Source organism: Sander lucioperca, chromosome 10 (genome assembly GCF_008315115.2).
Source record: "Sander lucioperca isolate FBNREF2018 chromosome 10, SLUC_FBN_1.2, whole genome shotgun sequence".
NCBI classification, from domain to species: domain Eukaryota; kingdom Metazoa; phylum Chordata; class Actinopteri; order Perciformes; family Percidae; genus Sander; species Sander lucioperca.
Window position 1 is genome coordinate 26,849,789 of NC_050182.1, and position 16,166 is coordinate 26,865,954.

Here is a 16,166-nt window from a genome sequence, read left to right on the forward strand (position 1 = left end):
ACTGTCCAGAGATATGCTTCTATATGGCTATATTTCTTCAACGTTGGAACAGGAGGCTTTTACACTGCAGCAATCTATGATGATGCCAAGTGGCGTGTTATCTGTACTCATTTTGAGCTATCCGCGTGTATGTCTACGCTGTATACAGCGGACGTAAACATACACGCCACTTGCCGCGTTATTGCGAGAAGAAAGCTACAGTTGGGTTTAGGAAATGTGACGCGGGTTGGGGTTAGGAAAAGAACGGGGTTGAGTTAGGGAAACGTTAACAGGCAGGACACGATCCCTGGTCTCCTGGGTGAGAGTCCTGTGTTTTACCCATTACCACCCTGACCAACCTCCCTTGGTGGATTTTCGCCCTTTCCTACTACTCGCTACGGCGTAAATTCACACGCAATCGCAAGGTAATGTAAGTCAATGGAGGCCAAACGGCGTTTATAAACACGCTAAAAAGAGAGTATACGTCTTGATAACGTGCCAATAATGGCGTACGAATTGGCGTGTCATACATACGCCACTTCATGAGATCAGTCTGGATGATGAGAAGGACTTCAACTACAGTCAGGAGGAAATATACAGATAATACTGTATTCTTGGGATGCTTCAAGTTATTTTACGTGCATACTGAAACCTGCTCCAGCAGGAGAGAAGTGTCTCAAACATTTCTGTGACTACATTCAGAACCTATTGGAGAATCTCCCATTATTGTGTACGTGGCATAGAAATGAAGAACGTGTTTTTATGGAAATAGTTTGAATGAATGGATTTCAAAAACACACACACACACACACACACACACACACACATCAATTTCTCCATTACTTTTAATAGAACAGGGCCTTGGGAAATTAACAATGGCCATACACATGTTCAGGTAAAGCTGCTGAAAACATGCACAAGTAATTGTGTAAAACCTTCAAAGTTATAAATCTTCCCATATTCTAAAGAAGTTAAACATAAAAAAGAAGACTACTAAGTAACATAAAAAAACTGTCTAAAAGCATATACATTTACACAAAATCAAAGTTTTCAACTCCTGCACAGTGACGACTGATGCACACAGAGGGATGACAAGATTGAGGTATCGCATCTTGCGATTGTCATTTGTAATACCTGGAGGGACCTGCAGAGATACAACATGCCAGAGATACATTAAAAAGGCTGAACAAAGAAAGATGCTTCACTCACATTTTGATTTCCATGTTATTTCAAATAGGAATTTCTTTTGGCCTCATCGAGTCAACAAATACCAATACATGACATACATTTGAGTTACAACGGATGCATCAAATGGAAAGTTTGAGAGGAGATTTGGTGCTTACATACCTGACAGACTACTTGAGTATCGGTCACTGCTGCTTAGCAACCTGGGCATTGTAGAGGAGAAGCCTGTGGAGCTCATTGACAAGCTGTTCAGACTAGAACCCTGAGGAAAAAGGAGACAAAACATTGAGGAGACAATTCACATGTTACCAAATACACTTTCATTCAACTGATGAGAAGTGATGAGAGTACAACAACTGAGGAAAATATGGTTTACAAGGCTAAATCAGATGTAATGATTTATCTTTAACAGTTGGTTTTAAATTCAAGAGTAAAAACAAGGTCCATACCGTCGATACACTCCTCAGTCTGTACTCCATCAGCACATCTGTAAGTTTCTGTGTCACCTTCAGCACCAGCTGTGCGTCACTCTCGCTCTCTATCCGGAAAGTATCCTACGAATACATTTTGAAAATGTACTGAATGTTTGAATACAAACAACACAAAAATAACTGACACGTTTGTTAAGTTGGGGAGGAGCCTTTTGTGAGACACGTACCAGGTAAGTAAGTAGTGTGTTAGGAAGGCTGCTACTTTCTGGAGCTGCTCCCATCAAGCCTGGCCTCTCCAGTGGCTTGTCCATTGGTCTGTCCATTAAGCTCCTCCCCATTTGGCTGCCCCGGTACTCATCAGGATACATTCTGCCTGGGCTGTCCTTCAGTAGTCCACTCCTTCCATAGCTATCTCTTCCACCACCTGATCCAAAACCATCTCCAATCCCAGCTGGGTGATTACCCATACCATCTGGGAAAGGTCTTCGATCCATACCAGAGTCAAGGAAATCTTGCCTGGTCGAGTAATCATAGCCTCCGAAGCCGGACTCTCCATAGTCTCCCATTGGATAGTTAGAGAGAGGACCATCCTGAGGTGGAAACTCCCCTAGAAACCTCTGGTCAGAGAACTTGGGACCTGGGAGACCTGTTATATTTAAATAAAAATACAGTAATCCAATGAAAAAATGGCATACATGCAAGTACTACACAGATTATGCTTGAATAGTAAAAGATTACTCACCAAAGGGTGGTCCCTTTAGTCCCATCCCTGGTCCTGGTGTAGGCAGAACTTTAGGAGCAGCAGAACCTGTGAGAGAGGAAAAGACACGACACACATTCCCAAATCAGGTTACCGACCAACAGGAAATCCTTTAATACTAAACTAATTAATAGAAGAAATGTAACTTACGGAGTCCTTTGAAAGCAAGTACTTCACAGGGCTCCTTCAGAATCACCTAAAAGCCACAACACGAACAGAAAAATGTCAAATCCACAATCATGATGTATAAAATAAGGAAACCCACTTCTCAAATATAAACATGGGACATTTTTAATACTTGAATACAAGAATCCCACCAATAATAGCACTGCTTCAAAGACACCACTGCCTCCTCATTCATGTCATTGAGTAAGTAAATGAGGGCTCAGTCAAAGAGAATGCAGGCTTGTCTGGCAAAAAAAAGTTTGATCTGGCTCAACGTTTTCTGCATTACTGATAGATGGCTTTATAATGTAAATGACAGAAATCTACCGTTTACCTCACAATCTTTGGGATGGAAGATACAATTAATGAATTCATGCTGTGATAACTTTAGAGTTGTTTTGGTGCTTAATAAACCTTCAAGTTCATAGATGTAGCACTTAAACTCGACCTTCTAGATCGCGTTTCATCTTTTCACCAGTACTGGAAGCAACATCCCAAAGCAAACACATTCCCTTAACACATACATTCCAATGATCATTATAAGCAGGAAACTCTAGCCAATATCACAATCCTTTTTGACCTGGGAGGAAAAAAAACAAGACTTTTGTGCCATTGCTGCAGTAATATGGATCTGACACTCACCTTGAGTTGTCCCCTCCCCTCGGTCTTCTCCACCTCAGCTGAAACTTCTTTAATTTTCTTCCTTACAGCAGGGTCTCTGATGGCCTCTTCCTCTTCATTTGTGACCTTGTTAGGGTGGACCTTTTTCTATGTACAAGGCATAGAAATATGCAAATATTTATTACAAATAAGTTTGTGATATACCATGCCTTTGAAGCCGATTAGGAAACCAACAATACTCACCAGGTATTTGAAGCTGTGTTTCCAGCCTTTCACGTGGGCAAGCATATCATGCTGCAAGCGGGAGACGGCACAGAGTTTGCACTGGTAGTGTGGTGGGACAGATTTACTGGGGCTGCGGTACTCCCACACATACTGAAGACCTGTAGACATGTGATGGTCATTGATTATACATATTTGAATTATATTCCAAATAGAAAGTGAGGGATGTAAAGTAGATGCATGTGAGGGAAATAGCCCTTCTGCTTACCAATGACACACTCTGTTACACCTTTCAGGAGTTTGCTAAGAGAGGGAATGGTCTGGATAGATGTCCCTTTGGTAAATACTGGGAAAACACAAAAGCGGTCAACACAAAGCAAAAGCTTCATAATGATCCACAACTGATAAACAAGTGAGACAATAAGCCACTTAGTTATACATTTCTGGGGAGAAAACTGTGGTCGTAAGAATCATAGTTAAGAAGACGCTTAAGAAAAGTGTTGTGTTCTTACACTACCTGAAGTGTCTGATGACCAATTAATTTTAATCTGTCTATATGAACTGAACCACCAATAGAAACCCAAACTCCTCATGTGTGCTTTTTGAAGCCTGGGGGAAGAACGGGAACAGCAGTTCTCAGCTAACCCCCATGTAGGCCCGAACTGGGTTGCAGGACACCAGCACCCATGATGCATTACCTCTCACTGTGCCCAACCACAAAACAATCACTTCTGCGTCACACTAATGAAGCAGTCCAAGTGCGAACACACAACAAAATCCTGCATAGCTTAAAATGCTCTGGCAAACAGGTATGGTTTACTCAGATTAAGAAATAATGTAATACAACACATTATCACTCAAGCCAGTGTAGCACAGGCAACTGAATAATAATGAATACTGCATTCAGCAGTGTTAAAAAATATTTCATGGTCGAAAAAAAAACATCACAGCACAAAAAGAGCATTAAAACTAAATGCAACCATCGCAGATGCATGGTTGTATCACTGTATGTGCCGCTGCTTTAAGACCATGTGTAGGTGTCACCAGGGACTAGTGGAGCCTACGGTGCTGGTGTTTAATGTTGCAACATATTAGGAGAATGGGTTAACATTTCTAAAAGTGTTCAGTATATTTCTTAAAACCAATATTGAAGATTTTCTATAATAGGGAAATTGTGGCAAGATACTGGAAAATGTTTTGCAAGATTATTGTGGCAAACACTGATTTCCACAAACCAAAACCATGGATGGCACCACAGCAGCCCCCATCTCTGAGAGTATGAGTCTCAAAGAGTGGTGAACAGGCCACCACCCATGACATGAAGCAGGGAAATCAAGATCTCAAGCTTCAACTCTCAGCACTGGCAGTGGCACCGTGTATAAACGACTTACCTATATCAGCAGAATGCTGCAGCTGCTTTCTCTGTCAATGGAGGGAATAAACCCACATGAAGGAGAGAGACACATACAGGCATTAGTGACAGGATGACACTTAGCAGGAGGACTGAACTCCTCGTCCATGTCCGCCACACTATATGTGCCATAGAGCCATTATTTTTGTGGCCTTACACCCCATGTGGTGTGTTTGGGAGCCCTTTAATCATGAGCTGTATAAAAATATTTTTTAGCCTGGATTTGGGTTTATCTCTTGTTACCATCATGGCAGTTACTAAACCAGAGACCAGATGAATTTCACAAGGGAAATTCAAGATCATGCATGTGGCTCATACAAGTAAAATATATGTGATAAAAATAAATAAATAAAAGAACTTGCGTGTGTTTTATGAATTAACTTGAACAGCAAAAAAAAAAAAAAGTTTTAACAGTGGGATTCCGTGCACTGAATTTAATTAGTGTGTAGTAATCACTGCAGTGAGAGTCTGTTCTGCAGCTGATTTACATATTATGTAAAATGGGAGTAACTACTTTCAACACATTTTTTGAGAGAATCCATCCAGGAGCCCTGCTAAACATTATATATATTTTTGGTTTTGAATGTGACAGCACTCAGAAGTAAAAACTGAGTAGCCTGCCATTAGACACTGGTTCAGAGAACCCAGGTCACATCCCACATAAAGCTCAATGTCAAATTTGAGAAGAATTGAAAACTTTAAAGCAGTTTCAGAACATTGAGGAAATGTTTGCATTGTGAAGCCCACAAACTTTGCAAAACTGGTACTCAGAAATTCCTTTGTACCACAACAGTGATAACAGGCCACACATGTGAGGCCCAGACCACTGAGTGGAGTCCTCATAAACCAGAGTGCAAATACAGCGGAGCCTGAGAGCACAGAGGCTGGCACCAAGTCCACCTGCCAAGGACTGCTGACGCCTGGTTCTGCATCAGGCATCACAGCCAGTGTACAATATCATAATAAGAAAAAAACATTAAAAGGAAATCATATTTCCTTCACGAGCGACCTGCATCATGACGTAATACTAATTAATTGTGTTGTTTTAGTCGTATACATTTTATCCAATGTGGAGCTGTGTGATACTTACCCTGACATTTCTCCTTTGATTAGACTGCGGCCCATTTTTAGGTGAAGGCTGGTTGGCTGAAGCATGAGCCTCCATTTCCTGTTTCTCCACTGTGGGACAATGAAGTAGGTCGCATTAAAAAACATTCCTATTCCAAGTAATTCCCTTTAAGATATAGAGAGACATGGTCTTGCTAGTGGTATTAAGTTAGGATCTATATGTTATCTTATCTTAGCAGATATTGGTTTTACTTGCGTTGTTTCGTTTCATCTCAGGCCCAGCCGAGCCCTAACTCACCGGGCTTTTTCACAACAAAAGTCCAAACGTCAAATATCATATGTATGTCTCCACTGGTTAAGCGGTAAGATAATATTACCTAACCTACCCGAGATGTTTTAATGCAAACTGCGGGTTCCTCAAAGCGCAATGTCGGCAGAACACATTCGCTATGATGAGAAAAAACAAAGCCGCTTCGGAGGGATATGGGAGAGAATAGAAAGCAGTTATTTTGCCAGTTTTAAACAGACGAAATTTAACAAGTTTACCTCCAAAACCGAATAGACTCTCATAATAAATCTGAATCCAATTCATCTGCGCATTATGGGGTACAATACATTTCTAATTATCATTGTATTCATTAATTCTCATAATATTTCTAAGGCACTTATGAGGACAACTATGAGGTGCGTTCGTTTTGAAAGCCAGGGTTTACCGTTATACCTGGCTAGAGCATTATTGAACAAGGTATTGAACATCTTCCTATAGTTCTTAGGCCACTTAGGGACAACTTTTGTATTTCATTAATTTTAATTACCAGTAAGTGCATCAAATATTGCTTGAGCATCTTAAAAAGGCCTATGGGGTCCCGGTCATAGAGGTTTTATATTGTAAGCCCCGCAAAGCCCCGAAGCCGTTGTGCTCTGAACATGTACAGTGTACACAGTCAGAGGACCCAAGGAATCAACACGAGATGGAAGAAGACAGAACATTTTCTTTTTTTATATAACGTTATTGATAATTGTTGTTTATCTCTTAAACTCCATATACCGAATGAGTGTTTGAGGCAGTTTAAACCTATCACGGTAGTATCGAAGAGTTTTTTTCTGTGGTAAGTAAGATAAAGAACTGTCCTGCATGATGCTGAATTATGATACGAGATAGTTAGCTGCAAGCTCGCTAACGTAACGTTAGCTGACGTTAATACAGGTGCAACTGTTGTACCTCTTATGATTTAAAAGGCAACCCTAGTCTGACTATTCGGGATAGTTTGTGCTGCAACATGTATGTTACTGTGTGTAGTGTGTAATAACAACAGAGTGTAAATTGTAATTGCCCCACTGGGGATTAATAAAAAGTATAAATTATTATTATTAATTTTAATACTTAAGCCGTCCAATCCAAACATATGCCAGTGGTCAGTATGGTTCTCATTGAAATCAATCCACTCACTCTGTTCCATCATCTCACCTGCATGCCTGGTTACTTAGACAGCTGCAGTATAGACTGCAGAGATGAAGTCCAAGAAGAAGAAGAGACAGGATGACTTCCAGAAGGTGAAGTTAAAGGTGGGAAAGACGAAGCCCAAAGCTGATAATGCCACCAACACCAACTTCCGCTCAAAGGGAATCCATCTAACCGAACAGCTGAAGAGAGACACAAGTGGCCCCACCACACACAGACACCTTGGTATCAATGTAAGCTCTTCACCTGTATTTCACATGTCAGTGAACGCATGCTTTCACTACAAATACATTTTTGGAATATTTCAATTCCAACATTCCAGTCTGCTGTATCTCCCTTTTTCTCCTACTTCACTAGGACCTCCTGTCTCAGCTCCACCATTACAGTCCCAATGTGAAACATAGTGCCTTGCTGGGTTTGAGAGAGTTGCTGTCCGTTAATCCCTCTCTGTTAGAGCAGCATCTCTCTCGCCTGCTTTCTGAAGTGGCAGCTGTTTTCACAGACAAGGAAGGCAATGTTCGTGTGGCAGCTACACGTGTGCTCAGGTTAGTGAAGCAACAGTGATGCAGGAATACAACAATATAGTAAAAAACAGTTGACTTTTGTTTCTTTCATAAAATAATATGGGCTGAACTGTCTTCAATTGTTCACTGCTTCCAGGTTCATTGCACAGTCTGTGCCTGCAGAACGAGTGGCTCCATTTTTCCCCCTCCTCAGTGCCCACCTTACTTGTGCCATGACCCACATTGAGACAGGCATCCAGGAGGACGCCATGAAGGTCCTTGATGTGTTGCTGGAGCACTACCCTGCTCTGCTAGCAGCGCGGCCTGCAGTACTCCTTACTAACTTCCTAGAGTTGATCTCTCATAGACAAAGCAGTGGAGGAGCCAAAAAGGCCCAGGATGCTAAGGGACGGACCTGGGCACTGTCAGTCAACCCTAGCAGGGCTGTGACTAGTCAGCAGTGGCGGCTCTCTGTGCTCCTCAGGTATGGAGGCCATGTGCACACACAGATTCTGAAGAATTTAGTTAAGTTCAATTCAAATTCAAACTGCTAACCTTTATTTTGTGTCACTTTTATTTCAGGCTTGGACGCTTTCTGCAGGCAGTAGTTGAGGAAAGACCAGTGGAAAGTGATATTTTTATTCCAACGGAAGGAGTGTTTGGCTCCAGTGGAGATGGCAGGCTCACACCTCTGTATCTCAACTGGGAAGAGCTCACGTACAGCAAGGTCAGGGTAAAAGTGTATGAGCATTCTGGGGCCAAACCAACTCCACGGTCCACCTTTAGACTCAGGTAAGATACCACAAACTCCTGTAACCATCAAGGAATAGGTATCAGAGACGGGATTTAAATGAACATATGACATAACAACAAATGACTAACTTTGTTTCAGTTGAATTAATTCAAAATATTATATTTCAGGTTAAACATATTCTTTATTCTATTCTCTCACTGTGTAGACCGTATGTGGACCCTGGACTCGCAGTGGGTGAGGGTCTGGACTCAGCTGAGGCTGTTCAGAGCTTTGCAGCCACACTGGTGCCTCTTTTGCTAGAAGTGTGGGTAGAAGCCACTACCAGTGACTGTCCCTGGAACACCACTGAGGGCGCTCACCTGCTCACCCCAGATGCCATGTCAGTAATGTTCCAGGTGTTGTCTATTCTGCAGCTGCTGAGAAAACTGGCACCACAGCAGGAGCACCAGGATGCACTGGTGAGGCCAGGAGAAGGACATTTTACACAGACTTTTTTTTTTTGTACAAGAAAAGCTTGACCAAAAATGCCTTGTCTTTGTGTAGGATGCATGGTTCTATAAAGAATATCTGGGAGATTTTAAGCAGCACTTCATAAAAAACTTTCCCTATGGTACTCGGGACACACCCAAACATAAAAAGAAGGTTGATCTAAAAAGGTAAGGAATATCACTTAATATGTCGAGCAAACATCCCCCTTCTTTAATTTGTTGAATCATCACAGTATAAACTACCCAGGATCTGTAATCATACGTACTTTTATGAAGACCTTTACTAGCTCTAACTACTGTAATCCCACTGCCCTTCCTTTAGGAGTAAGCAGACTGCTGCTGTCCCAGGATTGACAGTGGAGCCTCTGGCCCTAAACATCACACTTTGCCAGGTCATGGTGTCCCTCAGCCAGAGGCAAGGACTTGGTCGAGAGACAGATGGAGACTGGCTAACACCTCTGAGGACGTTTGTCCGAGACACTCTGGGCAGCGGAGTGAAACTGAGCTATAGGCAGCTTCACATGCTGCTGGGTACTGTGTGGAAGATGGTTCTCACACAGAGAAGCAAAAGTAAGCATGTTGCGGTGTATTTGTGAAAGTGTGCCCGATTTTTAATAAACGCAAAAGCATGATTTCAGCAGTGTTTATTTCGGTGCTTTATAAGAAGATTATGGGTTGGTATCCAGATACTAGTTTGTGAACTAGAAGACATTTTTTTATTGTAATTTTAATATTTGTGATTTTGTATTGTTACAGCAGTGACAGAGGAGCTGATGGCAGCGGTGTATATCTACTATAAGCAAATGAACCTGAATCTACAGACACGATCCCTGCTGCTGTCTTTCTACAGCAAGCTCTACCTGCAGGAGCAAGGACATGCTCACATAGCGAGGTAACTTCCGTCATTGTTTTTTTTTTTCTTTTCTAAATGTGTGATCTTCAAACTGGAGGTTTACAGCGCTTGCACACGGCAGTAGCTCCATATTGTAGAGTACCTGTTTTGAATATTAAATTAGATTTAACTTTTAGGAACTTAACATCCTTGCACGATAGCATTATAGTCTTGCACAGCCAGATTACATCTCACAAGCTCCGCTAGTGTGCGTAGTAAGCACAGACCAGAGACTGTTTTGGGAACAGTTAATTCATCCAGTCCAATGCAGGAAGGGTTAATGAGGATCATGTGTTGTATAGTCTACATGAAATGACGTCTTACTCAAGCTAATTCATCCAGGATTGTGCCCTTGCTGAAAACTAATAATTTTGTATTTGTGCTTGTAAACAAAGTGGACAGCAAAGACATTTTTCCACTCTGGTGTTGTAGCACGGAGTTCTAATATTATTTTTTAGGCCTTTTTAAATCTAACAAAAACTTATTTACATTACATTTGTCTGTGTAACAATTGGTCTATGGAGGCCCAAATGAAAATTCTTGAGATTCAAAACCTCTCACTGTGTCTTTATATCTACACACATAATTCCTTACTGTCACTCTGGCTGCAGTTGGCTCACGTGCACCTCTGTATGTTATCCCTCCCTCTGTCTCTCTGAAGGAGTAAAGTGCTGTGTCGATGGTTGGCATCTCTTCCTCTGCAGTTGTCCCAGCTGGGCCACCGTAACCCTGCTCTCTCTGAACAACTTATCCTGTCCATCCAGGCTGCCGCTTCTCGAAGACATGAAGACCTGCTCAACAGTCTGCACACACACGCCTGCAGGCTTTACGGTACAAACACTCAATTAGAGGGACAAACAAGGAGACAATTCCATACATAATATTTTTCATATGCATTAACAGTTCAATACAATACAAAATGCAGCAACAATGGTCAGATTACCAAAGACAAAAAATGTTACTAAGCCAACAGAATTATGAACCACAAGTTACACCATAGTTTCCCTAGGAGGCGGTGTAACTCCATGTTTCCCACCCCAGACCACTTTGTAAAACTGAACTACAACCAGAGGCAGAAAGCAGTAATAAGCCTGTACATATCACTGCTCTGAGGATGTTCAGATAGTTAGGCTGGTGTGTGACAGAGGGGGCCAGGAGAGGAGGGGGGGTGGATAGAAACTGCCATAGAGCCAGCAATTCACCACAAGACTCCTTTTGTCTGAGGGCTTCTGACATCAGCATGTGCGTCAAAGAGACACACACACACACACACACACACACACACACACACACACACACACATACATATACACACATTATCTGAGACCTTACTGTAGTGGCTATGCCTGTCTGTCTCTTTTTCATTTTATACCCTCAGAGATTGCATTGCTGTCTCTATACATGTGAAGTGTGTTTGTGTGTGTAAAGATCCACAGGAAGGCGTTGTGGTGCTGTTACCAGCAGAGTCCCAGCAACGAATGGTGCAGCTGCTCTACTTTCTACCCGAGATGTCCCAGTCTCTTCTGGCCAATCTGAGCTGCTGCTGCACCACTGGACGATTCTCTGCCGGCCTCGCTGCCTCTCTAATTCGTATCGTACACCTTAGGTGAGCTTGAAAACCCCCACAGACCTGAGGAGGCCACACGAACACAATTTATTGGCATGTGTGTGTAAGGAGACACTCTATACATTTTTTACAGTGCAGGAATGCCCTCACATTTGGACTCAAACTGTTAAAACTTGTCGGGAAATAATGTTGGGCACTCTAGCCTGCCACCATCAGATGGCAGTGTTGCGCTTACACAGATGAATTCCTGACATTTTTTCTGATTTCTCACTTGCCTGTTAAAAGGTGCTGATGTGGATGCCCTGTATATTTGATATTCAACTCACGGGTGACAATAAAGGCAGTTTTTATATTTTTATGTTCTGTTACACACCTAGAGCCTACCTTTCCCTGTGATGGTTTGTGTATCTGCATGCATTTGTGCGTCTGGCCTTCTGCTTGTGTCGGTGGGGCAGTGTTATACACATTTTAAGGGGAGGCAGTGCTGAGTTCAGATGGGATGTGTGTGTAATGGGAATGATACAAAGAGCTCTTTGGGAGACTGGAATTTAGAGTCGTCATGGAGCATTGAGAAGACAGTTCTGTCTGCATTTTCCTCCCGGGCTTCACAAAACACACGTTATTCACTCACATTTCCTACTGTTAGAGATCTATCCTCCCCTTGGGACAAGGAAGAATTTTTCACAATTTCTGCGTACCATTATTCTCAATATGATGCTCTCACAAAACAAGGCACCATGAATAATCCTATGAAAAAAGATGTGGCTTTCCAGCTTTGTGTTAATTTTGAGTCGATAATTGTTTAACGTGTTCACTGATTGTGTTCTCTAGGTCATCCCTGAGTGGCTGGTCTGTCGGGAGCCAGGAAGCGGCTCTGCAGGACGTGGACTACATCAGCTTCTTGTTCTCCACCCTGACAGGATTCTCGTCCGACAAGCTCACCTCCATGCAGGAGGCCGACGACGAGAGCGTCCTGCCTCCCTCCCCTCTCTCACCTCTCAGCATCTACCCCACCCCGCTGGAGCACTTCACACACCACTGGGATGTTGTTGAGGTGCGTTTACTGCACAGTCTTTCCTTTAATTACCCCAAAGCTCACATACATTCTAACTCTTACCAAAGCCGCTGCCAATCAGAAAAACTTGGATCGAAAATGAATCTAGAAGAGACTAGGAGGTAAAGGAAGAGGAAGACATTGTTTTGAAAATTGAAAAAAAAAGTTGATATTCTGGACACCGCTGTGGTCTTTAAATCCCCCCTGGTCCCTCTCTGTCTCTCATATAGAGCTCAGAGGGTGGAAGCTTTATCGTGGCACTACGCTTGAGAGGGGAACCTTTATCGCATTGCGCAGGTTGGAGATGATGTGGTTATCGGGCATAGCGGATATGCACAAATGCTAATGAGAGCCCATGGCATGATGGGAGTGTGACATTTCTGCACAGAAATTACAGTTAACGTAACTATGCCCTGGGGCAAGTGTGTGTGTGTGTGAGCAAGTGGGGGGGTGGGGGGGCCTTATAATCACTAATTCAGCTCCTCAATTAAGCCCTCAGATCCTGCCTCACTCATCTCCCTGTCTGAGTCAATCACAGGCAAGTGGCGGGAAGGAGGAGGGATGGGACACTTGGTGGTGAGGGGGGGGGGGGGGGCATTAAGGGATGGACTGTGTCAACTCTGGTTCGACTAATGAGACGGGATTGTTTTTAATGACGGCGAGAATGCCAACAGGTGCACCGTTTTGATACACACAGGCTCGCAACTCACTCCTGCACTTCAGCACGCACACACACCTCAATTTGATAACAGTTAATGAGAAAATTGAATTTGGATTTGAAGTTAATGAGGAAAAGCTAAACTTTATTTTTCACTTTAAAAAAAGTTTGTGGCAGCTTCTTAGGCCTGAAATCCATCTTGTCTCCATCCCAGCAAGAAGGAAATGTAGATTCTGTTTAGTGACTCTTTTCTTTGGTAACGATGAAGCGAAAGCCTTACTTTATCCAGACAGGGTTGAGGAAATGCTCTGGTGTGCTTTAATGTTTTGTCTATTTACAGCAGTAATGTGGGTTGTCTGATAAATGCAGGTTAAAGCTGTTTGAGACAGATTCTTCCTTAATTTTCTCGTGAAACGTTTAGCGTAATATCTTTTACTGCTGTTTCATTTAATTATCCTGCCTTACTTTTTCTACAGAAAACATTGTTAAAGAAGATTGTTAAATTTTCCAATGTATCAGCTCTCATTACCTGACATTACACATCTGGGAATGAAAAACTTTGGGAAATGGAGACCCACAGGGTTTTAAGCATAGACTGTTAATATTAATGGACAGAGCATGTGTGACGTCACCCATCTGCTATGAGTCGACGAGTTTGCCGTTACGGGCGCAGTCATCCTGGTTGCGGATGTGACGATTTTAGACGAGAGGGAAGATTGAGGGAGGAGCCACGTTACGTTACACACTTTCACTGGCAATCACATCATAGCCACGCCCTAAAACCCCCCCTGCTTCATTGCCGATTTTAAAATCAACGAGACCATAATTCAAAAAATGAACATTATTCTGTGTTGCAGAAGACTTAAAACTAGCGATTGAGACCATAAACTCATTATGAAAATGTTTACTGAGGTAATAAATCAAGTGAGAAGTGGGTCACTTTCTCATAGACTTCTACAGAAACCGAACTCCTTTTGCAACCGCACGTGTCGCCATCTGCTGGAATTCAGATAGAATGCCGGTTTAAGGCACTTCCGCATTTGCAGCACTTTGCCGAACCGGATGCATTGTCCATTAATATTTACAGTCAGTGGTTTTAAGTCAGTGTATTGGCTACTCCATGACAGTATATGAAATTATCCCCAGAATTGTGACAGAAACATAATCTGTTTGTTTTTGGCATACATTGTGCATTGTTTGATTCAGAAATTCTAAATTAAAAGTCTGTACATCACAGCTTCAGTAGCCCTAAGAAAATAAGGCTTAGTGTAGTTCTCCCTCCCTTTTACCACTGCAGAGAGTTAAAAGATTTGAACCAAGTCTGATTATAAAACATTTTAAATCTTCAAACTGAACGCACACTGTGGTTACATTGCACTGCTAAAATTAGAATCCTCTATCACACTTGAATTCTATGTAAAAAAGCTTGTTTGATATGAATTTATTTTTTGTTTCATTCATAGGAAGTCTGCCACTGTCTGGAAACTCTGGGTTCAAAGTCTCAGTGCTTTGACATCTTACAAAATGGCATTTGCAAACACCTGGTAAGAAACAGTTTTCATTAAGCAGGAAATTCTGTGTAGGATTTCTCAATAGTTGCTTTAGTGCTTGTTTTATTCCTTGAACTGCTTTTCTTTATGCTTTCATGCTGTTGAAAAAATGTACTGAGAAAATAGCCTGTATATATTATGTGTGTGTCAGACCAAGCTGGGGGTGGTGCCTGACAGTATGGCGGCCGGGCTGCTCAGAGCTGTATCCAGATTACTGGACCTGTCCGTCCTGCCCATTGAGCCCGTGCTGCGCTTCTTGTCTCTGTGCTGCCTCAGCCTGCTGGCTCTGCTCATCACCCTGGAGCAGGAGTTACCTGCCGAAACCAACCACAAAAGGTGCGTGTTGAATGACCACAACCCTTTGCTGATCTGTCTTTGGAAAGGATCTCCTGCTGATATGAAATATTGACCTTATTAGTAGCAGTCTGCCATAATCAGGTGATCAAGAATTACCACATTTGGGTTTAAAACACCTTTGTGTCACATTTGCAGGGAGGCAATATGGGGTGCTTGTGTGTCAGCGTTGAGCACCGTTCCTCGCCTGCTGCGAATGGTTTTGCAGTTAATGCGTGTTGGCGATCTGAGCGAGGAGGAGCTGCCACAGCTCGGACAGATCCTGTCAATGCTGCTGCAGCACACGCCGCTCCACAGCCAGCTGCTGGCCAACACTGCTCTGCTGCAAGAGATCATACAAAACCTCACGGTAAACACAGCTCACACTTGAAATTCACAACGGATGGATTTTAAGACTTTTGTACAATTTGGATGGAGAGATAAAATACTTCTCATGGAGGCCATTCAAGTGATTTCTCTCTGTATGTTTTTCAGAGGTATTCCCGGGGTGCAACCAGGGAGCAGTGGTTGACAGACTTGCTCTACTGTTATAGCGTCACCGTGGCTCATGGGTCTTCCGCTCGCCGTGGAAACCTGAGCCTTCGAGACATGTACTGACTGACGCACCCACCGGACCGACACATGGTGTGTTGCTCAGTTCCCCTCTCAAACATCTTACAGTGACTTTGAAACAAAAGCGATTGAGTACATACAACTACACTTTCAGACAGGAATACAGTGGAGTGACATGTTTTTTTTATTGTGAGTGACTATGAATACTCTACATTCTTGTTTTAAGAGCTCTAGTTTTTTCTGTCTTAAGCTGCCTCTTTAGCCTGGTAATTGTCTGTCCTTCTTTTGCCTCTTTGGAGTATTGTTGCCAAACGTTGTCCAGTACTTACAGGGGCACCTAGCGACTTTTGATTTAAAAAAACTGAACTGAAAAGAGGAAAAAAAGCTAAATAAAGTTAAATACAAGTGCTCTGCCTTTTGTGTCAATTTTTATTTTATTTCTTATAATACAATAAAAAACGACAAACATTCAGGTACATTTAAACATACA

The 16,166-nt window shown here is 42.5% G+C and overlaps 2 protein-coding genes across 8 annotated transcripts; one reads left to right on the forward strand and one right to left on the reverse strand.

Moving 5' to 3' along the window:
* Nucleotides 1–806: 806 nt before the first annotated feature.
* Nucleotides 807–6,401, reverse strand: si:ch211-197h24.6. 4 transcript variants are annotated; one of them, XM_036006294.1, is made up of 12 exons: nt 6,141–6,401; nt 5,865–5,953; nt 4,755–4,785; nt 3,632–3,709; nt 3,385–3,524; nt 3,163–3,288; nt 2,506–2,551; nt 2,338–2,403; nt 1,823–2,232; nt 1,614–1,718; nt 1,327–1,426; nt 807–1,123 (listed from the first exon to the last, which is right to left on the reverse strand). In XM_036006294.1, the coding sequence occupies exons 1-12, from the start codon at nt 6,178–6,180 to the stop codon at nt 1,101–1,103; spliced, it is 1,254 nt and encodes a 417-aa protein (XP_035862187.1). In that variant the 5' UTR covers nt 6,181–6,401; the 3' UTR covers nt 807–1,100. The 4 variants fall into 4 exon arrangements, with proteins under 4 accessions (XP_035862187.1, XP_031155020.1, XP_031155023.1 ...); XM_031299160.2 differs by having other exon boundaries at nt 1,823–2,241; nt 6,141–6,393; XM_031299163.2 differs by having other exon boundaries at nt 1,823–2,241; nt 6,229–6,386.
* tex10 (testis expressed 10) lies at nt 5,873–16,037 on the forward strand. 4 transcript variants are annotated; one of them, XM_031299156.2, is made up of 16 exons: nt 5,873–5,968; nt 7,331–7,537; nt 7,662–7,849; nt 7,965–8,291; nt 8,390–8,599; nt 8,767–9,019; nt 9,105–9,217; nt 9,372–9,619; nt 9,806–9,941; nt 10,603–10,772; nt 11,370–11,547; nt 12,340–12,562; nt 14,684–14,764; nt 14,922–15,106; nt 15,263–15,473; nt 15,599–15,860. In XM_031299156.2, the coding sequence occupies exons 2-16, from the start codon at nt 7,355–7,357 to the stop codon at nt 15,719–15,721; spliced, it is 2,829 nt and encodes a 942-aa protein (XP_031155016.1). In that variant the 5' UTR covers nt 5,873–5,968; nt 7,331–7,354; the 3' UTR covers nt 15,722–15,860. The 4 variants fall into 4 exon arrangements, with proteins under 4 accessions (XP_031155016.1, XP_031155015.1, XP_035862186.1 ...); XM_031299155.2 differs by lacking the exon at nt 5,873–5,968 and adding an exon at nt 6,099–6,204; XM_036006293.1 differs by lacking the exon at nt 5,873–5,968 and adding an exon at nt 6,540–6,951 and having other exon boundaries at nt 7,335–7,537.
* Nucleotides 16,038–16,166: the final 129 nt, after the last annotated feature.

Bases quoted from the DNA above. Each gene is read 5' to 3' on its own strand.
- tex10 (XM_031299156.2), top strand. From the start codon at position 7,355: ATGAAGTCCAAGAAGAAGAAGAGACAGGATGACTTCCAGAAGGTGAAG. The intron at 9,218-9,371 runs GTAAGGAATATC...CCCTTCCTTTAG, and splicing joins AAGAAGGTTGATCTAAAAAG to GAGTAAGCAGACTGCTGCTG. The intron at 15,474-15,598 runs GTAAACACAGCT...TATGTTTTTCAG, and splicing joins AGATCATACAAAACCTCACG to AGGTATTCCCGGGGTGCAAC.
- si:ch211-197h24.6 (XM_031299160.2), bottom strand. From the start codon at position 6,180: ATGATATTTGACGTTTGGACTTTTGTTGTGAAAAAGCCCG. The intron at 3,710-4,754 runs GTAAGTCGTTTA...GTGTTTTCCCAG, and splicing joins GCAGCATTCTGCTGATATAG to TATTTACCAAAGGGACATCT. The intron at 1,124-1,326 runs GTATGTAAGCAC...GTATCTCTGCAG, and splicing joins ATACTCAAGTAGTCTGTCAG to GTCCCTCCAGGTATTACAAA.